The 23,670-nt window shown below is 43.3% G+C and overlaps 1 protein-coding gene across 1 annotated transcript in view; it reads left to right on the top strand.

Moving 5' to 3' along the window:
* Window positions 1-4,442: 4,442 nt before the first annotated feature.
* rcan1.S (regulator of calcineurin 1 S homeolog) overlaps window positions 4,443-23,670 on the top strand; it is a 78,207-nt gene continuing 58,979 nt past the window's right edge. Inside the window, exon 1 of the mRNA NM_001087192.1 lies at window positions 4,443-4,730. Coding sequence (NP_001080661.1) covers window positions 4,548-4,730 — 183 coding nt within the window. The 5' untranslated portion in view covers window positions 4,443-4,547. The remainder of the gene's footprint in view (window positions 4,731-23,670) is intronic.

The raw sequence follows: 23,670 nt of genomic DNA, 5'->3' as shown, positions 1-23,670 counted from the left end.
CCAATAAATCCCCTCTAGTGATGTTTTTGAATTTTTGGAACACGACTTTATCAGCCACAGATCACCCAGCAAGGCTTATTCTTTGTACCAGTGATTTCTTTAGGGGATGCATTTATTTCAGCACAGTTGTTGAGTCTGTCTCCCAGCATCCAAAAGGAGTAGTTGAGACGGTTGGGATAATAGCCTCTGGGGACTGTGGCTGTGGGATAGCAGGTATAGTAGAGAGATGGTGTCTATAGTAACAGTGGGATAATAGTCTCTGGGAAGGGAGTGTGACTGTGGGATAGCAGGTATAGTAGGGAGAGATGGTGCCTATAGTAACAGTGGATAATAGTCTCTGGGAAGGGAATGTGACTGTGGGATAGCAGGTATAGTAGGGAGAGATGGTGTCTATAGTAACAGTGGATAATAGTCTCTGGGAAGGGAGTGTGACTGTGGGATAGCAGGTATAGTAGGGAGAGATGGAGCAGTATATGAGTAACCCTAAATACAGACAGTCTGAGAACAGACCAGTGTCAAACATGGCCACTCAGGTATCATAAATAGTTAAAATATTGCAGACTCTGTGCCAAAGCACGACATTTATTTGACAACATTTGGATTGAGTTTGATGTATGAAGTCAATAAAAAAATCAGCTTGGGCCACAAATATGCTATATTAGAAGCTGTGAGTTTAGATTAGAGGCACTGGGTTATTTGGTGAGGGACCGACCTAGTGATTAAGGGAAACCCTGAAAGAGATTCCTTTGTGCCCAATTACATATGCCTTTTATATAAAACACTGACAGATCTGGAATCTTCTCCTTTAATTTGCCCCTTCCCTGTCATCCTTGGCTATTAGTGAAGCGGCATCTAACGCATCATGAGGTAATAGGGAGATAAGTGAGAACACGGCCAAGGTGACCACTATCAGCGCAATGTTTGCCTTTGCCTTTACAAACAGTGAGTGTGAGAACAGAGCGTCAGTGAGTAGTGAGGTGAATACAGGAATGAGTAGGTTTTATTCCATGACAAAGAAGAATGGGACAGTGAGTTATCAAATGTACGACTCACCCTACAAGGATCCCTCATACTATGATGATACAGCTAGCCCTTTCACTTAAAGGAAAAGTAAACCCTCAAAACAAATTGAGATATAATTGTAATTGCACTTTTGCATGGGGGAGTAGTCAGGAGGAGTGCATAGTATTTTTCTTTTTTGTAACTTTTGAATTATTTGCCTTCTTCTTTGGACTCTTTCCAGCTTTCAAATGGGGGTGGGGTCACTGACCCCATCTTAAAAAAACCCCACTCTGTAAGGCTACAAATGTATTGTTATTGCTACTTTTATTACTCCTCTTTCAGTTCAGTCCCACTCCTAATCATATTCCAGTCTCTTGTTCAAATCAAGATATGGTTGCTAGGGTAATTTGGATCCTAGAAACAATATTGCTGAAATTGCAACCTGGAGAGCTGCTGAATAAAACGCTAATTAACTCAATAACCACAAATAATAAAAAATGAAAACCAATTACAAATTGTCTCAGAATATCCCCCTCTGCATCATAGTGCATCAAAGTTAACAATCCCTTTAAGATTCAGTCGACTTCAGTTGGATGTGGTGTAAAGTAATTGTGTAAATTCCATATAATTTGTTTACTTCTTCTTCTGACTCTTTCAAGATTTCAAATGGGGGTCACTGACCCCTGCTAAAAACAAATGTCCTGTAAGGCTACAAATGTATTGTTATTGCTACTTTTTATTACTTATCATTCTATTCAGGCCTCTCCTATTCATATTCCAGTCTCTTGTTCAAATCAATATATGGTTGCTAGGGGAATTTGCACTCTAGCAACCAGATTGCTGAAATGGCAAACTGCAAAGCTGCTGAATAAAAAGCTAAATAACTCAAAAACCACAAATAATAAAAAATGAAAACCAATTGCAAATTGTCTCAAATTATCACTTTTTGCATCATACTAAAAGTCAATTTAAAGGTGAACAATCTATTTAAAGGCACAGGGAGAGCACACAGCAGTCTCATGTGTCACTAGAACATGTAAGGGTTAATAAATGGCTGTCACTCCCACATAAGGACCTTACCAGGCCAGGTATTAGGTTTATCCTCACACAAGGTGATTCCTCCCGACTAATGAGCTCACCTGTAACCACAGCATATTAAGGGCTGTTAGGAAGTCCATAGTGTGAATACATGCAAGTACTGGGCATATATAATGTGCAATTATGGGATGTTTGCTACAAGGCAATGCATATACGTGTGATTGGTGTAGGTTGAAACGCTATTTGACTGTTCCATGGATCTACCATAATATTTCTTAATTTATATTCAGGCTGTATAAAAGGGGCCTAGTTCCGTTACCCTGCCCTAGGGCGCCCCCTATGGGAAGAATATTATCCCTGCAGCTGTTTAACCCATTGTAAGACATGATTGCCGGTGCTCTATAAAAACACAATTACTGGAAAAATAATAGATCGCCAGCTCTTCTGACCAGGGCTCAACCAATATCAGCTAGAAGGTACTTGTATTAATTAAAGGGGGTAGTTCACCTGTAAGTTAACTTTTATTATGTTATAGAATGGCCAATTCTTAGCAGCTTTTCAACTGGTCTTCATTTTTTAAATAGTTTTTTAATTTGCCTTTAATTCTTACTCTTTGCAGGTTTTAAATGGGGGTCAGTGACCCCACCTAGAAAACAAATGCTCTGTAAGGTTACACATTTATTGTTATTGCTACTTTTTATAACTCATCTTTCTCTCCCATTCTTATTTAAAGGAACAGTAACACCAATAAAATTAAAGTGTTTTAAAGTAATGAAAATATAATGTAGTGTTGCCCTGCACTGGTAAAACTGATTAGTTTGCTTCAGAAACACTACTATAGTCCTGCGCGGAACCAATTTCCAGGACCCCAACCTGCAACAGGAACCGCGACCCGCATATTTACCCGAACTGCTACCCGACTCTGACTCGCAACTGCCTTATCCGCAACCCGACCTACAACCCAACGACCCCATCATAACCAGAAGTGATGTTGCTGCAAACTGGAAGTGACATCATCAAACGTGCACGATAGTCGAGAGGGACAGAAGTGAGTTTTGTGATGTAAGAGAGCTGTGCTGGAAGTCAGATGGGAGAGGGAGATGAGTGGAGGGAAAGCTGAAGGGAGAGAGCTGCAGCAGGAAGAGACCCGCAACCCGACCTGCGACCCCGCAGACCCGCATCTGAAGAGTCTACCCTCATTCCGCAGGATACCTAACCTGCTGCAGGACTCTAGATATCTTTAAACAAGCTGCTGTGTAGCAATGGCAGAAACAGAAAAAAAGCTATATGGCACAGGTTAAATAGTGGATAACAGATAACACCATTAGGTTCTACAGAGCTTATCTGCCAACTGCTGTGTAACCTGAGCCTTTTCTCCTTTGAATGGCTGCCCCCATTGCTACGCAGCAGCTTATTTATATAAACTATAGTAGTGTTTCTGAAGCAAACACACCAGTTTTACCAGTGCAGAGCAGCACTACATTATATTTTTATTACTTTAAAACAATTAAATTTTTTGATGTTACTGGTCCTTTAATCGACCAGATTGCTGAAATTGCAACTTGGAGAGTTTTTAAATCACTCAAAAACCACAAATAGAAAATGAAAACCAACTGCAAATTGCCTCAGAAAATCACTCTACAAAACATCATATTAAAAGTTAACACAAAGATGAACAACCTAACAGAGAATGTGTCTAGACATACAATCAGTGTCGGACTGGCCCACAGGAATACCAGGAAAACTATTGGTGGGCCCAGGCAGGCCCGGACTGGTAATCTGTGGGTTCTGGCAAATGCCAGAGGGGCTGCTATAAGGTGCTATAGAAAGTCAGTATTTAGTGGGCTGGTGGGGCCTCTGTTTGGGCTGATTGGGCCTCTGTGTACCTTAAATGGCAGAGCCTATTTTAATTCTCTCTGACCCAGGTGTCAGTGACCCTCATGCTGCTAAACATTTGGCCTATTTCATGGTCATTCATTATTTCAACGGGAACAAAGAGGCTAAATAGATGGAATAATAGATTATAGTAAGTAAAGAAAAGAGACTGGGAGAATAGAGGTTAAGTGAGGAGAAGAATAATAGTACTGAGAGTGGACCCCTAGTCTGAAGTTTTTTGGTGGGCCCCTGGTGTCCCAGTCCGACGCTGGATACAAGGTATCATCAAGATGCTAAGCTGTTTGTTGAAGAAAGACAGAAGGCAGCAGCACACAGGGTGAGTGAGGATTGTGGGAGTTGCAGTGCTGCAGTGAGCCATAGGACTTATAGCTGTGGCATTTCCTAGTACTGACCGCTAGATGTCGCTGCCGTGACGCAATTGCCGGCCTGTCAGATGACGTCACAGCGGTGGAAGTCGCTACAGTGTATGAGAGGGGGACAGCGTTGTACTGCGGCAGCTCATTGCGGGCCCTTCCCGGAGACAATTAAGAACGTTTCCCGCTGCTGCTGCTGGGACAGATAATGGGAGGAATCCGCGGCCACTTGGAGTTGTAGAAGCGGAGAGTCGCAGCATGGAGAAAGCTTTCCGGGACTTGGCAGCGCAGATCGGAGCCGCAGCGGCAGAGTCGCCCCCGACAGCCAACGACTGGGATTTCCTTGACATAGACATGGAATCTATCGACCTCCGGGCCCTGCCCACCGCTCTCATCGGCTGCAGCCTGGAGCCCTCTGTCTTCTACGATGGGATCTACCGGGTGAGCTGATCTATGGGCTGGGCCTGTGCGGGGCTGGGGGTTATATACACAGAATGGGGGGCACTGGGGTTATATACACAGACTGGGGGGACACTGGGGGTTATATACACAGACTGGGGGGACACTGGGGTGATATACACAGACTGGGGGGACACTGGGGTTATATACTCAGACTGGGGGGACACTGGGGGTTATATGCACAGACTGGGGAGACACTGGGGTTATATACACAGACTGGGGGGACACTGGGGTTATATACACAGACTGGGGAGACACTGGGGTTATATACACAGACTGGGGGGACACTGGGGTTATATACACAGACTGGGGGGACACTGGGTTTATTTACACAGACTGGGGAGTCACTGGGGTTATATACACAGACTGGGGGGACACTGGGGTTATATACACAGACTGGGGGGACACTGGGGTTATATACACAGACTGGGGGGGCACTGGGGTTATATACACAGACTGGGGGTACACTGGGGGTTATATACACAGACTGGGGGGACACTGGGGTGATATACACAGACTGGGGGGACACTGGGGTGATATACACAGACTGGGGGGACACTGGGGTTATATACTCAGACTGGGGGGACACTGGGGGTTATATACACAGACTGGGGAGACACTGGGGTTATATACACAGACTGGGGGGACACTGGGGTTATATACACAGACTGGGGAGACACTGGGGTTATATACACAGACTGGGGGGACACTGGGGTTATATACACAGACTGGGGGGACACTGGGGTTATATACACAGACTGGGGGGACACTGGGGTTATATACACAGACTGGGGGGGCACTGGGGTTATATACACAGACTGGGGGTACACTGGGGGTTATATACACAGACTGGGGGGACACTGGGGTGATATACACAGACTGGGGGGACACTGGGGTGATATACACAGACTGGGGGGACACTGGGGTTATATACTCAGACTGGGGGGACACTGGGGGTTATATACACAGACTGGGGAGACACTGGGGTTATATACACAGACTGGGGGAGACACTGGGGTTATATACACAGACTGGGGGGACACTGGGGTTATATACACAGACTGGGGAGACACTGGGGTTATATACACAGACTGGGGGGACACTGGGGTTATATACACAGACTGGGGGGACACTGGGTTTATTTACACAGACTGGGGAGTCACTGGGGTTATATACACAGACTGGGGGGACACTGGGGTTATATACACAGACTGGGGGGACACTGGGGGTTATATACACAGACTGGGGGACACTGGGTTATTTACACAGACTGGGGAGTCACTGGGGTTATATACACAGACTGGGGGGACACTGGGGTTATATACACAGACTGGGGGGACACTGGGGTTAAATACACAGACTGGGGGACACTGGGGTTATATACACAGACTGGGGGGACACTGGGGTTATATACACAGACTGGGGGGACACTGGGGTTATATACACAGACTGGGGAGACACTGGGGTTATATACACAGACTGGGGGGACACTGGGGTTATATACACAGACTGGGGGGACACTGGGTTTATTTACACAGACTGGGGAGTCACTGGGGTTATATACACAGACTGGGGGGACACTGGGGTTATATACACAGACTGGGGGGACACTGGGGTTATATACACAGACTGGGGGGGCACTGGGGTTATATACACAGACTGGGGGGTACACTGGGGTTATATACACAGACTGGGGGGACACTGGGGTGATATACACAGACTGGGGGGACACTGGGGTGATATACACAGACTGGGGGGACACTGGGGTTATATACTCAGACTGGGGGGACACTGGGGGTTATATACACAGACTGGGGAGGACACTGGGGTTATATACACAGACTGGGGGGACACTGGGGTTATATACACAGACTGGGGGACACTGGGGTTATATACACAGACTGGGGGGACACTGGGGTTATATACACAGACTGGGGGGACACTGGGGTTATATACACAGACTGGGGGGGACACTGGGGTTATATACACAGACTGGGGGGGCACTGGGGTTATATACACAGACTGGGGGTACACTGGGGGTTATATACACAGACTGGGGGGACACTGGGTGATATACACAGACTGGGGGGACACTGGGGTTATATACACAGACTGGGGGATTGGGCTTAACCACTGGGGGGCCGGGCGGTTATATACACAGACTGGGGAGACACTGGGTTATATACACAGACTGGGGGAGACACTGGGGTTATATACACAGACTGGGGGGACACTGGGGTTATATACACAGACTGGGGAGACACTGGGGTTATATACACAGACTGGGGGGACACTGGGTTATATACACAGACTGGGGGGACACTGGGTTTATTTACACAGACTGGGAGTCACTGGGTTATAATACACAGACTGGGGGGACACTGGGGTTATATACACAGACTGGGGGACACTGGGGGTATATACACAGACTGGGGGGACACTGGGGTTATATACACAGACTGGGGGACACTGGGTTATTTACACAGACTGGGGAGTCACTGGGGTTATATACACAGACTGGGGGACACTGGGGTTATATACACAGACTGGGGGGACACTGGGGTTAAATACACAGACTGGGGGGACCACTGGGCGTATATACACAGACTGGGGGGACACTGGGGGTTATATACACAGACTGGGGGGGACACTGGGGGTTATATAACACAGACTGGGGGACACTGGGGGGTATATACACAGACTGGGGGGGACACTGGGGTTATATACACAGACTGGGGGGACACTGGGGTTATATACACAGACTGGGGGGACCACTGGGTATATACACAGACTGGGGGGACACTGGGGTTATATACACTGGGGGGACACTGGGGTTATATACACAGACGGGGGGGAACTGGGGTTATATACACAGACTGGGGGACACTGGGGGTTATATTACACAGACTGGGGGACACTGGGGTTTATATACACGGGGGGACACTGGGGTTATATACACAGACTGGGGGGACACACTGGGGCAGACTGGGGGGACACTGGGGTTATATACACAGACTGGGGGACACTGGGGTACACAGACTGGGGTTACTGGGGTTATAACACAGACTGGGGGGAACTGGGTGTTAATACACAGACTGGGGGACACTGGGGTTATATACACAGACTGGGGGGACACTGGGGTTATATACACAGACTGGGGGACACTGGGGTTATATACACAGACGGGGGGGGTTATATACACAGACGGGACACTGGGGTTATATACACAGACTGGGGGGACACTGGGGTTATATACACAGACTGGGGACACTGGAGTTATATACACAGACTGGGGGGACACTGGGGTTATATACACAGACTGGGGGGACACTGGGGTTATATACACAGACTGGGGTTATATACACAGACTGGGGGACACTGGGGTTATATACACAGACTGGGGGACACTGGGGTTATATACACAGACTGGGGGGACACTGGGGTTATATACACACAACATGGGGGTACAGACACAGGATAGGGGTGTCACTGGGGGTACAGACTAGTGATGGGCGAATAAATTCTCCTGGCACGAATTAGAGGCGAATTTCCGCGTTTCTCCGTCGGCGAATAAATTCGCAAATCTTTTTAAGATTTTTCATGAAAATGTTAGAATTTAATGATTTATTTGTGAAACCGTTCGAATTTCTAATTTTTTTCCTGAAAACATTTGAATTTACCAATTTTTTGTGAAAACGTTTGAATTTCACAATTTTTCCGTGAACTTTCCGATTTCACGATTTTTCACCATTTCACGAATTATGCTGGAAATTCTCCAACTTTTCATCTAAACGGGAGAAATTCGCTCATCACTAGTACAGATACAACATGGGGGTGTCACTGGAGGGTACAGGCTAGTGATGGGTGAATAAATTCGCTTGGCACAAATTAGCGGCCAATTTCTGTGTTTTTCCCTATTTTTTCGTGAAAATATTCTAATTCAGCGGGTTTTTTTGTGAAACCGTTCGAATTTCACGTTATATTCGTGAAAACATTTGAATTTCACAAATTTTTGGCCATTTTGTGGGAAATTCACAAATTTTTCTGGCGAAACGGGAGAAATTTGCCCATCACTAATACAGACACAACATGGGGGTGTCACTGGGGGGTACAGACAGAAGTGGGGGTGTTACAGGGGGGAGTTTATACAAAACAAGGGTTTGTTATTGGGGGTACAGACAGAACTTTAGGTAGTTACTGGGGATGACGAGCTCTCAGACCCTTATGGTATTTAGTCCCAATCTCACACATTGCGCTGCATGTTTATAAAGTAATGTAACAGAAATGTGAGCTGCACAGACATTATATATACATATATATATATATATATATATATATATATATATATATATATATAGATATATATATAGATATATATATATATATATAGATATATAGATATATATATATATATATAGATATATATATATATATATATAGATATATATATATATATATATAGATATATATATATATATATATATAAATATTATATATGATACAATTGAATGTGCGTGTAGTGGCAGCACTTGTAAGGGAGCAGCGACCCACAAAGCTAAAATCTGGCCCCCCAGGAGCCAGTTAATGTGTGTTTGTTGGGGGCAGCCATTCAAAGCTGAAAAAGGAGAAAAGGCACAGGATGCACAGCAGATAACAGATACGCTCTGTAGTATACAATGGGATTCTACTGTGTATCCTGCACTTGAATGGCTGCCCCCATGGCTACACAGCAGCTTGTTTATATAAACTATAGTATTACTTATCTGTTATCTACTGTGTATCCTGTGCTTGAATGGCTGCCCCCATGGCTACACAGCAGCTTGTTTATATAAACTATAGTAGTACTTATCTGTTATCTACTGTGTATCCTGTGCTTGAATGGCTGCCCCCATGGCTACACAGCAGCTTGTTTATTTAAACTATAGTAGTACTTATCTGTTATCTACTGTGTATCCTGTTCTTGAATGGCTGCCCCATGGCTACACAACATCTTGTTTATATAAACTATAGTGGTACTTATCTGTTATCTACTGTGTATCCTGTGCTTGAATAGCTGTCCCCATTGTTACACAGCAGCTTGTTTATATAAACTATAGTGGTACTTATCTGATATCTACTGTGTATCCTGTGCTTGAATGGCTGCCCCCATGGCTACACAGCAGCTTGTTTATATAAACTATAGTAGTACTTATCTGTTATCTACTGTGTATCCTGTGCTTGAATGGCTGCCTCCATGGCTACACAGCAGCTTGTTTATATAAATTATAGTAGTACTTATCTGTTATCTACTGTGTATCCTGTGCTTGAATGGCTGCCCCCATGGCTACACAGCAGCTTGTTGATATAAACTATAGTAGAGTTTCTGAAGCAAGCACGCCAGTTGTACCAGTGCAGGGCAACACTACATTATATTGTCATTCCTTTAAATTTACTTTAATTTTTTGGTGTTACTGTCCCTTTAAGAGGTGGCTTTTTCCTGCCCCTTGTAATTGCTCACTCACTGCCACTCAGTGTAGCTTTTGCTGCCCGTGCCATCCTTAAAATCGCTCCTCCCCCCCCCCTGAGCTTCCATCTCTGGCATTAATCTGCTAAATGGAGGAAACTATAGCCTGTCACTCACATTTCCAATTAGCATTAAGTTATCAGATAACGGCAATAAACTAATGACCTAGCACTCCCCCCCCCCCCGGCTATCTAATTGTCTCATTAGTATAATGGGGCCGTGTCATTCTCACCTCCCCCCCCATAATGCTCTCTGGCTTTTATTCTATTAACGGTGGAAATTATTGTGTGAAACTGGAAGTAAAAAATAGACCAGTCAAACACAGGCAGGGGGAGGGGGGATACAGAATTTCATTGGTTACTGCCTATTTTATAGATAGTATTTGCCCCATTGCCCATAATTGCCCTCGGCGTTTGTTATTTTGTGTGCCTTAGGCTTTAAATAGAGATAAACATGTAAGGATTCAGCATAGTACTCATGCAGAGTGCTTCTATGTATTAAACGTGTAAGTAGGAGCTGCCATGTTGTTTGCCCACATCCAACTTCAGAAACAGGACGCCTACAAAAACGGCATTGGGCAGAGCGTATCTCCCACCTGATCTATGATTCCAAGTACTGACCAGAGTTTTGGGTTGCAGTGGGGGGTGGGATTTACAGGAAAGTGGGTGGAGTTAAGAGATTTGGGCTTGGTCTCGGTCTGAATCATTTCATACATTGTGGCTGTGCAAGAAAGCTGAAATTCTTTTTTTAAATGATCTCCTTAGCCCACTTTAGGGGTATTTCATAAGTGTCCTTAAAGGGGTTGTTCACCTTTAAATCAACTTTTAGTATGATGTAGAGAGTGATATTTTGAGACAATTTGCAATTGCTTTTAATTTTTTTATTTGTGGTTTTTGAGTTATTTAGCTTTTTATTCAGCAGCTCTCCTGTTTGCAATTTCAGCAATCTGGTTGCTAGGGCCCAAACTACCCTAGCGACCATGCATTGATTTGAATATGAGACTGGAATATGAATAGGAGAGGCCTGAATAGAAAGACGAGCAACAATAAATTTGTAGCTTATGGAGCATTTGTTCTTAGATGGGGTCATTGACCCCCCCCCCCCCATTTGAAAGCTGGAAAGAGTCAGAAGAAGAAGGCAAATAATTCCAAAAATAATGAAGACCAATTGAAAAGTTGCTTAGAATTTTCCATTCTATAACATGCTAAAAGTTAACTTAAAGGGAAACCACACCTTTAAATAATGGGGCTGTTAGGTAAGTGTAAAGGCTAAAAATTCTGCATGGGCAGCAACAGTAGTAGGAGCGCTGCTTCCGGCCAGGCGTGAGTGACCCGCTCTGTTAGACGTCGTAGCTTTGCTGTTCCGTGCAAGTGCACATCAGGACAACTGGAGCGGTTGCCATGGAGATCCTCGCACGCCCATTGTAACTATGCTGAGATTGTGTTATGGGATGAGAGATGAAAAGGACACGTTTTATTAGAAGCCTGGGGGAATGGGACCCTGTTATTCATTAATATCCATGTACAGGTATGGGACCTGTTATCCAGAATGCTCAGGACCTGGGGCTTTCCGGATAAAGGATCTTTCTGTAATTTGGATCTTCATACCTTAAGCCTACTAGAAAATCATGTAAACATTAAATAAACCCAATAGGCTGGTTTTGCCTCCAATAAGGATTAATTATATCTTAGTTGGGATCAAGTACAAGCTACTGTTTTATTATTACACAGAAAAAGGAAATCACATTTTAAAATTTGGATTATTTGGATAAAATGGAGTCTGTGGGACGGTAATTCAGAGCTTTATGGATAATGGGTTTCTGGATAACGGATTCCTATACAATAAGGTGACATACACACACTGTGCCCCATCGGGGAGATCTCATTTTGGAGCTGTTGATTCAGTATCGGTGCCAATAAGGTTGTTATTGTTTAATACTTACAGTGCCGTCCCCTGTTATAGCACAGGCTCGAGATCTGTCCCCTGTCCCGTCCCCCCTGTGCTTGGGTAGGATTTTATAGGTGATGTTGGAGTATTCCAAGTATGGGGGGGGTGCAGTGTGGTCTCAAACTGATCACTATCTGATTGGAGCTAGAAGTGATTGGGGCAGAAAAAAACCCATTGGGTAAGGAGCACAGTCCATGGTTGATGTGTCTATAATCCAGTTGTTGGGCTGTGCCTTCATATCATCCAAGTTTGGTCACCCATGAGCAGGTCATGTTCCATATACATTAAATTATACAAGACCCCCCTAATAAACGTCAGGATTCAACGTCTATATCCCTGCTTGGGTTTTTTTTTAGGACATCTATCAATACTGGTGGAACTGCCCAGGGGTTGTTAACCTTTAAATTAACTTTTAGTATGATGTAGAGAGGGATATTCTGAGACAATTTGCAACTGGTTTTCATTTTTTATTATTTCTGGTTTTTGAGTTATTTAGCTTTTTATTCAGCAGCTCTCCAGTTTGCGATTTCAGCAATCTGGTTGCTATGGTCCAAATTACCTTGGTAACCATGCATTGATTTAAATAAGAGACTGGAATATAAATAGGAGAGGCCTGAATAAAAAGACAAGCAATACAAAGTAGCAATAACAATACATTTGTAGCCTTACAGAGCATTTGTTTTTAGATGGGGTCACTGACCCCCATTTGAACACTGGAAAGAGTTAGAAGAAGATGGCAAATGATTCAAAAACTATATGTATAAAAAAATAATGAAGACCAATTGAAAAGTTGCTTAGAATTAGCCACTCTATAAAATACTAAGGGGCATATTTATCAAGGGTCAAATTTCGAATTGAAAAAATTCAAAAAGACCAACTGAAATTAAGTCAAATAGGTCCTTTTTTGGTTGAGTAGGTGAGTATTCGGGCGAATTTGTATCATAGGAATAGCGCATTAGATCAAATTCGATTCGAAGTTTTTCTCAAAAAAAACCTAGATTTTTCAAAGTCCACCAGTTGACTCCAAATAGGTTGTTGGAGGTCCACTATAGGCTAAAACAGCAATTCAGTAGGTTTTAGATGGCGAATGGCCGAAGTCGAATTTTTAAAGAGACAGTGCATGATAAATTTCGATATTCAGATTTTTTAATTTTTTTCAAATTTGAATCGAATTTGGACTATTCTGTAGTCGAAGTACACACAAATAGTGTGAAATTCTATTATTTTTTTTTTCATTCGAAAATTCACCTCGACCTTTGATAAATTTACCCCTAAAAGTTAACTTAAAGGTGAACCATGCCTTTAAGTCTTCATTCATTTGCTTACTAAACTTCAGGCGAGCCCCAAACCCATTCTCGGCCTCAGTATTTCTGCCAATCAGAGCATTTTCTCTCCATGTTACTAAGCTGGTCATACTGGGTGGCAACGGTGAATGAAAAGCAGCTACTGGTGTGGGAATATCTGTTGCCATATTTACACTGACTATTGACTAATGTAATGGTATGATGATAGCCTTCGGTTGTTGAAGGCTTGCTGGGAGTTGCAGTAGTGCAACATCCAGAAAACTGCAGGTTACCCACCTATTTTCAATAAGATTATCCCAAATGCAGTTTTACTTTATCAGTGTTTGTCCATATGGCTGTTACCATATGAATTGCAGGAACACTGCAGATCCACTAGAGGGAGCACTGGCACACATACTTATGTTTTAACTGTAATATAAATAGTGAATAAAGTACCCCCCTTGTAAATTATAAGGATATTATAAGTTACCGAGGAGTTTCATGTCCATATTAAAACACGAGGCTGAAGGTAACTTCTAATATCCTCATATTTTGCAACACACAAATAACACACAAGTTTCAGTGAGTCATGTGACAGAAATGACATCACTACTCATCGTTTATAACTGATGACATCAGTACTCACTGTTTATAAGGATATAATTTACAAGAGATTCATGGCTTTTATGTATTATATAGTGAATAAAGTACCCCCTCTTGTAAAATATAAGGATATTATAAGTTACCGAGGAGTTTCATGACCATATATAAACACGAGGCCGAAGGCCGAGTGTTTTTATACAGGTCATGGAACTCCGAGGTAACTTCTAATATCCTCATATTTTACAACTGGGGGTACTTTATTTATTATAATACACAAGTTTCGGTGAGTCATGTGACAGAAATGACATCAGAACTCACCGTTTATAACTGATGACATCAGAACTCACCGTTTATAAGGATATAATTTACAGGATATTCATGGCTCTTGTGTATTATATAAATATATATTCTAGAGAACTTGTCAGGCTCCATAGATTACGACTGGATACCAGTTTATCTGGCCCTCCTGCACCAGCGTATAGATATTGCGGCTGTCACTGTGATTAATATAGAATGCTGTTGCTGAGGCAAGCACCACGGCTAATGTAGCAATGCAGAGATGTAAAGGCCCACACCCCCTTGTTTTACTATGTTACAAATGGAAGAGGAACACTGTTTATAATTTGTGCAGACTAAAATTACACTTGTTTATAGTTATATATAGTTTTTTTTTTTAATGCTTTTCTTTTAAAGGGTGGTTCACCTTTAAGTTAACTCTTTTAGTATGTTATAGAATGGCTAATTCTAAGCAACTTCTCAGTTTGTCTTCATTATTTTTTATTTTTTTTATATAGATTTTTAATTATTTGCTTTTTTTCCTACTGACTCGTTCCATTAAAAACAAATGCCCTGTAAGGCTACAAATGTATTGTTATTGACACTTTTTATTACTCATCTTTCTATTCAGGCCTCTCCTATTCATATTCCAGTCTCCTATTTAAATCAATGCATGGTTGCTAGGGAAATTTGGACCATAGCAACCAGATTGATGAAAATGCAAACAGGAGGGCTGTTGCCTAAAGAATTAAATAACTCAAAAACCACAAATAATAAAAACCATAGTAGAGACGGGATTGGCATTTTCCAGGCTGCCCCAATTTCCATCATGCTCCCACAATGGTTTGGCCAAGGACAACTGTCAGTTCATTTACTGTCAGCTATCACAATGGCTTGCACATTCTTGCTTTAAGTCTTACCTTCCAGTTATAGGTAGATTATAGATCCAGTGCTTTAGTGGCTTAGCATTTAACCCAATCATTGCCAGCGTTGTACCACTTTTACACCTCTAGCTTTTTATGGCTCAGCATCTGACCCACTCGCTGCCAGTGCTTCACAGCTTTTACACCTCTGGCTATTTATTTGCTTACTATTTAACCCGCTCATTGCCAGTGTAAATGATAAAGTCTTTATACTTCCTACATTTTATTGGCTTGGCATTTAACCCATTCAGTGCCAGTGTTGTTGGACTAATGTGTATTTAGAAATGTGTTGGCTCAGCATTTAACCCCCTTTTTGCCAGTGTGAATGTTACAGCTTTATATTTCATTTACTGCATTTTGTTGGCTCAGCATTTAACACAATCAGCTCCAGTGTTGTACTGATTTTGTATTTCTGGCATTTTATTGGCTCAGCATTTAACCCAATCAGCTCCAGTGTTGTACTGATTTTATATATCTGGCATTTTATTGGCTCAATCTTAAACCCACTCAGTGCCATAGATAAACAGCTTTTATTCTTGCACTATATTACTGTCTTGACATTTAAACTTCTCAGTGCCAGTTTGAATTGTACAGCTTTTATACTTAAAGGGATGCTGTCATGGGAAAACATGTTTTTTTCAAAACGCATCTGTTAACAGTGCTGCTCCAGCAGAATTCTGCACTGAAATCCAATTCTCAAAAGAGCAAACAGATTTTTTTATATTCAATTTTGAAATCTGACATGGGGCTAGACATATTGTCAATTTCCCAGCTGCCCCAAGTCATGTGACTTGTGCTCTGATAAACTTCAATCACTCTTTACTGCTGTACTGCAAGTGGGAGTGATATCACCCCCCTCCCTTTTCCCCCCCAGCAGCCAAACAAAAGAACAATGGGAAGGTAATCCGATAGCAGCTCCCTAACACAAGATAACAGCTGCCTGGTAGATATAAGAACAACACTCAATAGTAAAAACCAAGTCCCACTGAGACTGATTCAGTTACATTAAGTAGGAGAAATAACAGCCTGCCAGAAAGTAGTTCCATCCTAAAGTGCAGGCACAAGTCACATGACTGGGGGCAGCTGGGAAACTGACAAAATGTCTAGCCCCATGTCAGATTTCAAAATTGAATATAAAAAAATCTGTTTGCTCTTTTGAGAATTGGATTTCAGTGCAGAATTCTGCTGGAGCAGCACTATTAACTGATGTGTTTTGAAAAAAACTTGTTTTCCCATGACAGTATCCCTTTAAAGTATATTATCGAATTAGCACTTAACCCTCTGAATGCCCGTGTTAGCTGCAGAACTTCTATACTCCCAGCATTTTAGTGGATTAGAACTGAATCTTGATGAGTTTCAGAGATTTTAATGTATTTGTTTGTTTCAGAATTTTAAATAAAAGAGACTAAAACATAAACCTGAGAGAGTTAAAGGAAAGTACCAGATAAATAAGGGGAAAAAGAATAAGCAGCTGATTTCTACTTGAAGGAAAATCTTGGGTACAGTTTCCAGCACATAACTTTTACACATTGTGCCACATCATTAGGTCATTTGTTTTTGTTTCACAAAAAGACCCCAACGCGTTCCACTTATTACAATCTTTTCCTAATCCCCATGGGTTTAGCCCAGTATTTCCCATAATCACCATTACTAGGTATTTCCTACAGCATTGTGAGTTTGGAATCTTGCAATGGAATGTTAATATGAAATACTTTCCATATATGTGAGTGTTTTATGGTGTGGCTTTTAACCCTCCGAATGCCAGAGAGTTACTTGAGCGACACCATGTCAATATGAGGTTCACTTTTGCATAAATGTTGCCCTATTTACTCGCACACACAAGTGTAAAGGGATAGGGAAGAGTAATTAAGTATATCGCCCAGCACTTTTTTTAGCTGGCAGCGTATTTGATGCCCACTAGAGGGAAGTAGTGTGACCCTTCAGTTGTACCACTGTTCTCCCCAGTCTTGGACAGCCATCTGTGAGTTCAGGGGGGGTTGCACTTTAACAACTAAACATTAGATTGCAAGCTCTTATGGGCAGGGCCCTCTATAACTTTTGTATTGGTTATTGTCTGCCCTATAAGTAGATCTCTCTCTCCAGTGTACAGTATATACCCATTATATACAGTACAGTATATACCCATTATTTAAACCAGCGGTCCCCAACCTTTTTTGGCTCCATGGACCGGTGTAAAGCACAAATTTTTTGCAAGGACCGGGGGTCAACTGCATGTGGCGCATAAATTACATGCGCACCACGTCAAATTAGGGCGCAAGGTGAGCATTAGTGACCCAATTATGTTAGGCAGTCTTAGCACAGTTTACTTGACCTTAGCACAGTTTACTAAACCTTCATTACTTGAAATAAGCCTGTGTATTGGGCCCGAGAAGGTCTACTTACCCAAGGTAGACTTTTTCAGCACATTTTGGATGCTGAAAAACTCAGCTTATACTCGAGTATATACGGTACCTTATTTCTGGCAGAATGCCATCAAGTGTGAAGTGCATTGCCATGTTGATGCACCCAGTGGGTCAATGTATATCTGATCATTGGCCCTGGTCCAAGAATTAGAAAAAAAAAAATAGATTAAGCCCTGCGTGTGAGTGGTCAAATATCAGTTTGTTTGGTGACCTTGGCAAACTAGAATATCTTGTTTACTGTATGTAGACAGTAATTAATAGATTAACGTAGCATTCCTTTAGTGGAAAAAAGGGGAAGCAGAATATTAGAAAGGGGCTATCCCTCCAGCAGAGGTTCCCAGGGAACATTAGTGCAGGAAACATGGCTCCGTAGAAATTAAACAAACGAAATGGTCTCTCTCACACAAGAAGATTAAATACAAACAAGCAGAGCAAAAAGTATATTACTAATAAGTAAAAGATAATTAAGCATACCGCTTTCATGGAACAGTCAACATAATCCACAGTCCTGTTTAGCTGCTTAAATGTCCCGCAACAGCACAAATCTCCAGGAAATTGTGTACTACCTGACAGCTAATCCCGACCTTGCATGTCTTATGTTCCGAGACTACGATATCACAATACAGGAATTAAAGCGCAGTGATGCTACGCAAAGCTTTTTGTGCAAAAAATTTTGTGCGAACCGTGTCAAATGCACCAGCGTCAAAGGCAGACGCCACGTCCAATGTGGACTCAGCTCCCACGGCCCATCTCAGGGACGGCGGTTGGGGACCCCTGATTTAATCCACTGCCGAATATGTTGGCTCTATAAATACATGATGAAGTTGATGATGATAAAAATAATACAGGGCAATAGATTGGAACACACTATTCATTACCTGTACATTATTGATGTTCTCTCTCAGTCTTGACCTACTGCCCAACTTTTTCCCTGATGGGGTAAAGAAGAGCAGAGTGGCAGTGTTGTCCCTGTCTTTCTCTGATCTTGCCCAACTATACCTACTGTCCCATGCGCTCCTTACCTGCAACTCATTGACACTGCCTGTCTCCCAAATCCTGTCGTGATCCTGCTGTCTCCCATCTTGCCCCAGTCTTGTCCTACTATCCCTGTCTTGTTCAACTATACCTTCTGTCTTATTCTCTCCTACCTGCAGCTCAGCCTCGCACCTATCTTGCACTGCTGTCCATCTCTTTTCCTGATGGGGGAAAGGAGGAACAGGAAAGTGGCAGTTCTGTTTTTGTCTTTCTCTGATCTTGCCCTGCTATACCTACTGCCCCATGCTCCCCTAACCTGCAGGTCAGTGACTCCCTGTCTTGACCTGGCCTGTCTCCCAATTCCTGTCTTGAACCTACTGTCTCCCATCTTGCACCATTTTTGCTCTTCTATCCCTGTTTTGTTCTACTATACCTTATGTACTATTACTTTCCTACATGCAGCTCAGTCTTACCCCTGTCTTGCCCTGCTGTCTCTATCTTGTCCTTTAATACTTATTCTCTAATACCTTCAGTCCCACCCAGGGTCGGAACTGGGGGCCCTGAGGTCCACCAGGCCTGCTGCCGCAGGGCCTCCCTCTGGGTCCCCTGCTGGGTTCCCCCGTGCATGCTCACGTTTTGTATTTACTGCAACCTGCCCGAAAAAGGGAGTTTGCGGCAGGAAGATTAATCTTGGGAGCAAGTCTAGTGACCGGACGTGGCCCATAAGAGCCTTGGGCCTATCGGGGGTTTTTTTCCAGTGCCCTGCCAGCCCAGTCCGACCATGGTCCCATCCAAAACAATTGCCCCTGTTTGCACCATTTCATCTGACAGATCATTCTAATCATCTCTATCAGATATATCTCTAGGTTCCTTTTTGAGTAGCTTGCCACCAGTGTTAAAGGAGAAGGAAAGTGTTTTTAAACTTGGGGGTGCCAAAAGTTAGGCACCCCCAAGTGAATGTATTTACTTACCTGACACCCCAATCCTGGTGGTCCTATCAGCAGAAAACTGCCCTGACCCAGGGTTATTCCAGCGAGCACCACAGATCTATCCTCTTCCGGCTTCGCTTTCTTCTCGCGGGTGCGCATGCGCATTACAGCGAAAAGCTGAACTTTAACGAAAAAAAAAGTTGTTCTACTGCGCATATGTCTGCTCTGAGATATTTGCAGAAAGAAGGATCGCTCTGTGGTGCTCGCTGGAATAACCCTGAGCCGGTGCAGTTTTCTCCTGATAGGAGCACTAGCCCTGGGGTGTCAGGTAAGTAAATACAATCACTTGGGGGGGTGCCTAACTTTTGGAAAATGACTTTCCTTCTCCTTTAATACCAGTGCTGCGGGCTACCCTATGTCATTGGACCACAACTCCCAGCACCCCTGAGAATCTTTTCCTGGGAGTTGTTGTCTAGAACACCTGGAGGAGTGTAGGTGTTACCCATGACCAAGGCTCTGGGATCTACTTGCTGTCTCTGCAGTTTCCACCAGAGAGGCCGATGGCCCTTTTTCAGGCCAATGAACTCGGAGGGAGAGGTGTTTTTCTCCTGAATTGTTTTATCATTATTTTCCATGCAAACAAACCTATAAAAGCTAAGACAAATGATTGACTGGCAGGTAACTAATCCAAACAATCCCAAGAGGTAACAGAATAACATACGTTAGAGATTAAAGGTGTGTCCGTATTCCTTATTGTGACGTTCCTTTTGGAGAACACCAGTTACAGAGCCAAACCCAGCCACTTAGGGCTCTTACTCACGAGCGATTGTAGCTGCGCTCCCCTGCGTTCCGTTTTTCTGCGTTCAGCCGCAGGGGAGCGCAGGAATTGACGCATTACATTTTTTCCAATGGGGCTGTACTCACACAGGCGCGTGTAGGCGACGAACGCAGGAAAAATGCAGCATGTTGCGTCTCAACCTGCGTTCGGCGCCTACACGCGCCTGTGTGAGTACAGCCCCATTGAAAAAAACCTAATGCGTCTATTCCTGCGCTCCCCTGTGGCTGAACGCTACAACCGCTCGTGAGTAAGAGCCCTTAGATATTATCCTATATCAGCATCAAAAAGTCTTATATTCTTGTGATGTGAGCAGTATAAGGAAAACTTTGTGTTTTCTGTGTTTTTTTATTTTTTATTTAAATACCTTTTATTAGTATGCACTGACCTCTTGAAACACCCAGGTTCCAAGCATTCTGGATAAGAGATCCCATGTCTAGTCACTGTGCTTGAGTTGAGGAGTTTATATCCTGGTACTGATGTTTCAACATCCATTATGGTTACAAATGAAGCTTAGAGCCAGGGGCATAACTACTGAGGAGGCAGAGCCTATAGCTGCAGGGGGCCCAGGAGGTATAGTGGGCCCCATGAGGCCCTAAATTATGTACAATTTTAATATATATTGGTAAAACAGAATAAGCTCTGGATATTTTTGGGGCCCTTAAATGATTTTCCTGTGTGTGCTGTGCAGTAACATCTAGTTATGCCACTGCTTAGAGCCTAAGGCAGATGTTATGGCGTTTTCGGCACAGATATGGCAATACTTTTATGAGCCCCCTGATTGCTGATGAAGGGGGCCCTGGACTTTTATAGATGTCCAGTAATGGCTTTGGGTTGGTTACTGTTTAAAATTGGAAGGAGGGGAGTATAGTTCTGCTTTAACTTTTTTTTTTTTTGAATCAGAATAATGAAAAGTTATATCCCTTTAAGATGTAAAACTGTCGGCTGAATTACCTGATTGCTGTGATGACCAATCAATCACACTCTGTCGCCGCTGTGGTGAAAACGTATATAAAGTACAGTCTTGGCGTCACCGGTTGTTCATTCCCAGTGATTATGAGCAGAGCCAAAATTCAAACATGAGATCAGAAGAGGAATCCAGAGGCCTGTGAGTCAGCAGGATGGGTGACTGTTCCCCCTGCTAAAATGCTGATATAATGGGCTCTTTCCACTGAACATGCTGCTGCATTTGGGTGTATAGAGAGAGACTCTGGGGTCACTTATACTCATGCCTAAATTGTAACAATCCGAGTGCTTTATATCAGAGCTTTTTGTACTTGCCAGTTTAGTCACTGCAGCAGGGAGAATAGCCAGCACAAATTGCTCTATTACTTCTTCTTGTAAGTGGGGTGAGAGTATTGTGCTGCTCTAAAACACGCCCAGCACTACCAATAATTAGCCTACAATTCTAGTGCCTTTTAATGCAAACGAATCATTGGGAACCCGGTGCAGCAATTCAGCTCTTTCCACTCTGTGATTTTTAGCTGTGCACAATTCAAATGGATCTTACGCACTTACGCGGTGTTCTGTTTCAAAGACTTCGGCTGAGGTAAACCAGTGGCTTGGGATTTGTGTTCCCAGTAAATATTGGGTTCAGGAAAATTGAAAAAATAAATGTATGTAATGCATTAGAAACCTACAGCCCTTGTTTCTGTAAGCGAGAGAATATTCATCCAGCACTTTTCCCTTTTCTTTATGCCTATATTGTATACAGAGGCGATTGTGGCCCCTAAACCATCATGAGGCAGCTCCAGAGGGGGTCCAGGGGGCACACATTGCTAGTAAACACGGCACAATTGCGCTCCTTGCATTACAAGAGCCTAATTTCTGGTTTATTATTAGGTCATTATCTGGTTTATTATTCATCTCTTAAAAGAGCACTTAACCCCCCCCCCACCATAAGCCACCCGCCAAGCATCCAGGCATTGCCCCCCCCCTTCCCTCTGCCTTCCCGCAATGTGCTTAAGTGTAAAAAAAACCCTTTAAAAATTCTCACTTTTATTGTGGTGGCACATGTGGCCCAGTGACAAAATCTCAATTCTTCGGGCGACTAGAATGTGAATCGCTGGCGGTATGGCACTCGGATCGCTTCGGTTTTCCGAAGTCATCCAAAGTTTCCTTGTGAGAAAGTGAATCGCCCAAAGAAGAGGAGATTTGTCGATGGGCAACTAATCTCCCCAAATAGCACAAATAGCCAGCCAGCCAAATAGCCAGATGTGCCACCACCCTTAAATGCAGAGAAGTGCAGTGGAGCTCCCGGTCGCCATCTTGAGGATCTTTGGGTCTCAACGCCGATGTGCGCATGTGCTGTTGAAGTTGACTCCTGACTTGTCCCTACCGTGCGTGTGCGCTAGCAGGCTTTGTGGTGGCGAAGAGACCTGAAGATTAGAAGATCCACAAGATCTTGACCAGGAGCTCCGTTGCACTGAGAATTTTTAAAGGGGTTTTCTTTTACAATAAAGCACATTACAGGGGGGTAGAGGGGAGGAGTGCAATGCCTGGAAGCTTGGGGGTGCTTATGGAATGGGGGGGGAGTGCTCCTTTGAAGTTACCAGGAGCACCTTTTGCCGCTCCTGTTAAGTTGCAGGGGTCAGCCAGAGCCATGATAAAGCTTATCATGATTGTCACTGTAGGTATTAGGGGGCTCAATGGGGCACTGACTGATAAGCAGTTTCATTATAAGTGTATGAAAAATTCCTTACTTCCCCAAGTTTTTGGGGGCCCTAAATTGATTTTGCTGTGGGGAATCTGATACTTCCAAGTGTATTTATTTAATGTATTTGATCACAAACACCTCCTTCATTATCCGCTCCCACTGTAAAGAAGAAAAGGCCACGGATGCGCGTCGTTGCCTCTCCGCCGACATGTGATTTATCAGCCGTCGCTTGTTAGTAAAGAGCCGTTGAACATTACACCGAGGCAGCGAGTTTCCAGCCTTCTTGCCAGGATGGGATGATGCAAAAGCCATTAGCAAATAGGCCCCTCGGGGCCACCTTGTTTACAATACAGATGTTTCCCAGAGGTTTAATATGGGCTGTGTTCCCACTACTCCGACTATAAAAGTTTAGTACTGTAAACCCCCCCCCCCCTTGCGAAGAGAACGGAGCATGTAGAGTCACATGGCAGCATCCCGAATGTGATAGTCATCCAATTAAAATCCGCTAATGAACTGCTAATGTTTATGACACGGCCATATTTGCATTTTTCCATTCCGCAATTAAGTAA

This window comes from Xenopus laevis, chromosome 2S (genome assembly GCF_017654675.1).
Source record: "Xenopus laevis strain J_2021 chromosome 2S, Xenopus_laevis_v10.1, whole genome shotgun sequence".
Taxonomy (NCBI): domain Eukaryota; kingdom Metazoa; phylum Chordata; class Amphibia; order Anura; family Pipidae; genus Xenopus; species Xenopus laevis.
Note: the sequence above shows the minus strand (reverse complement) of the source record. Positions and strands in the feature narration are given on the sequence as shown.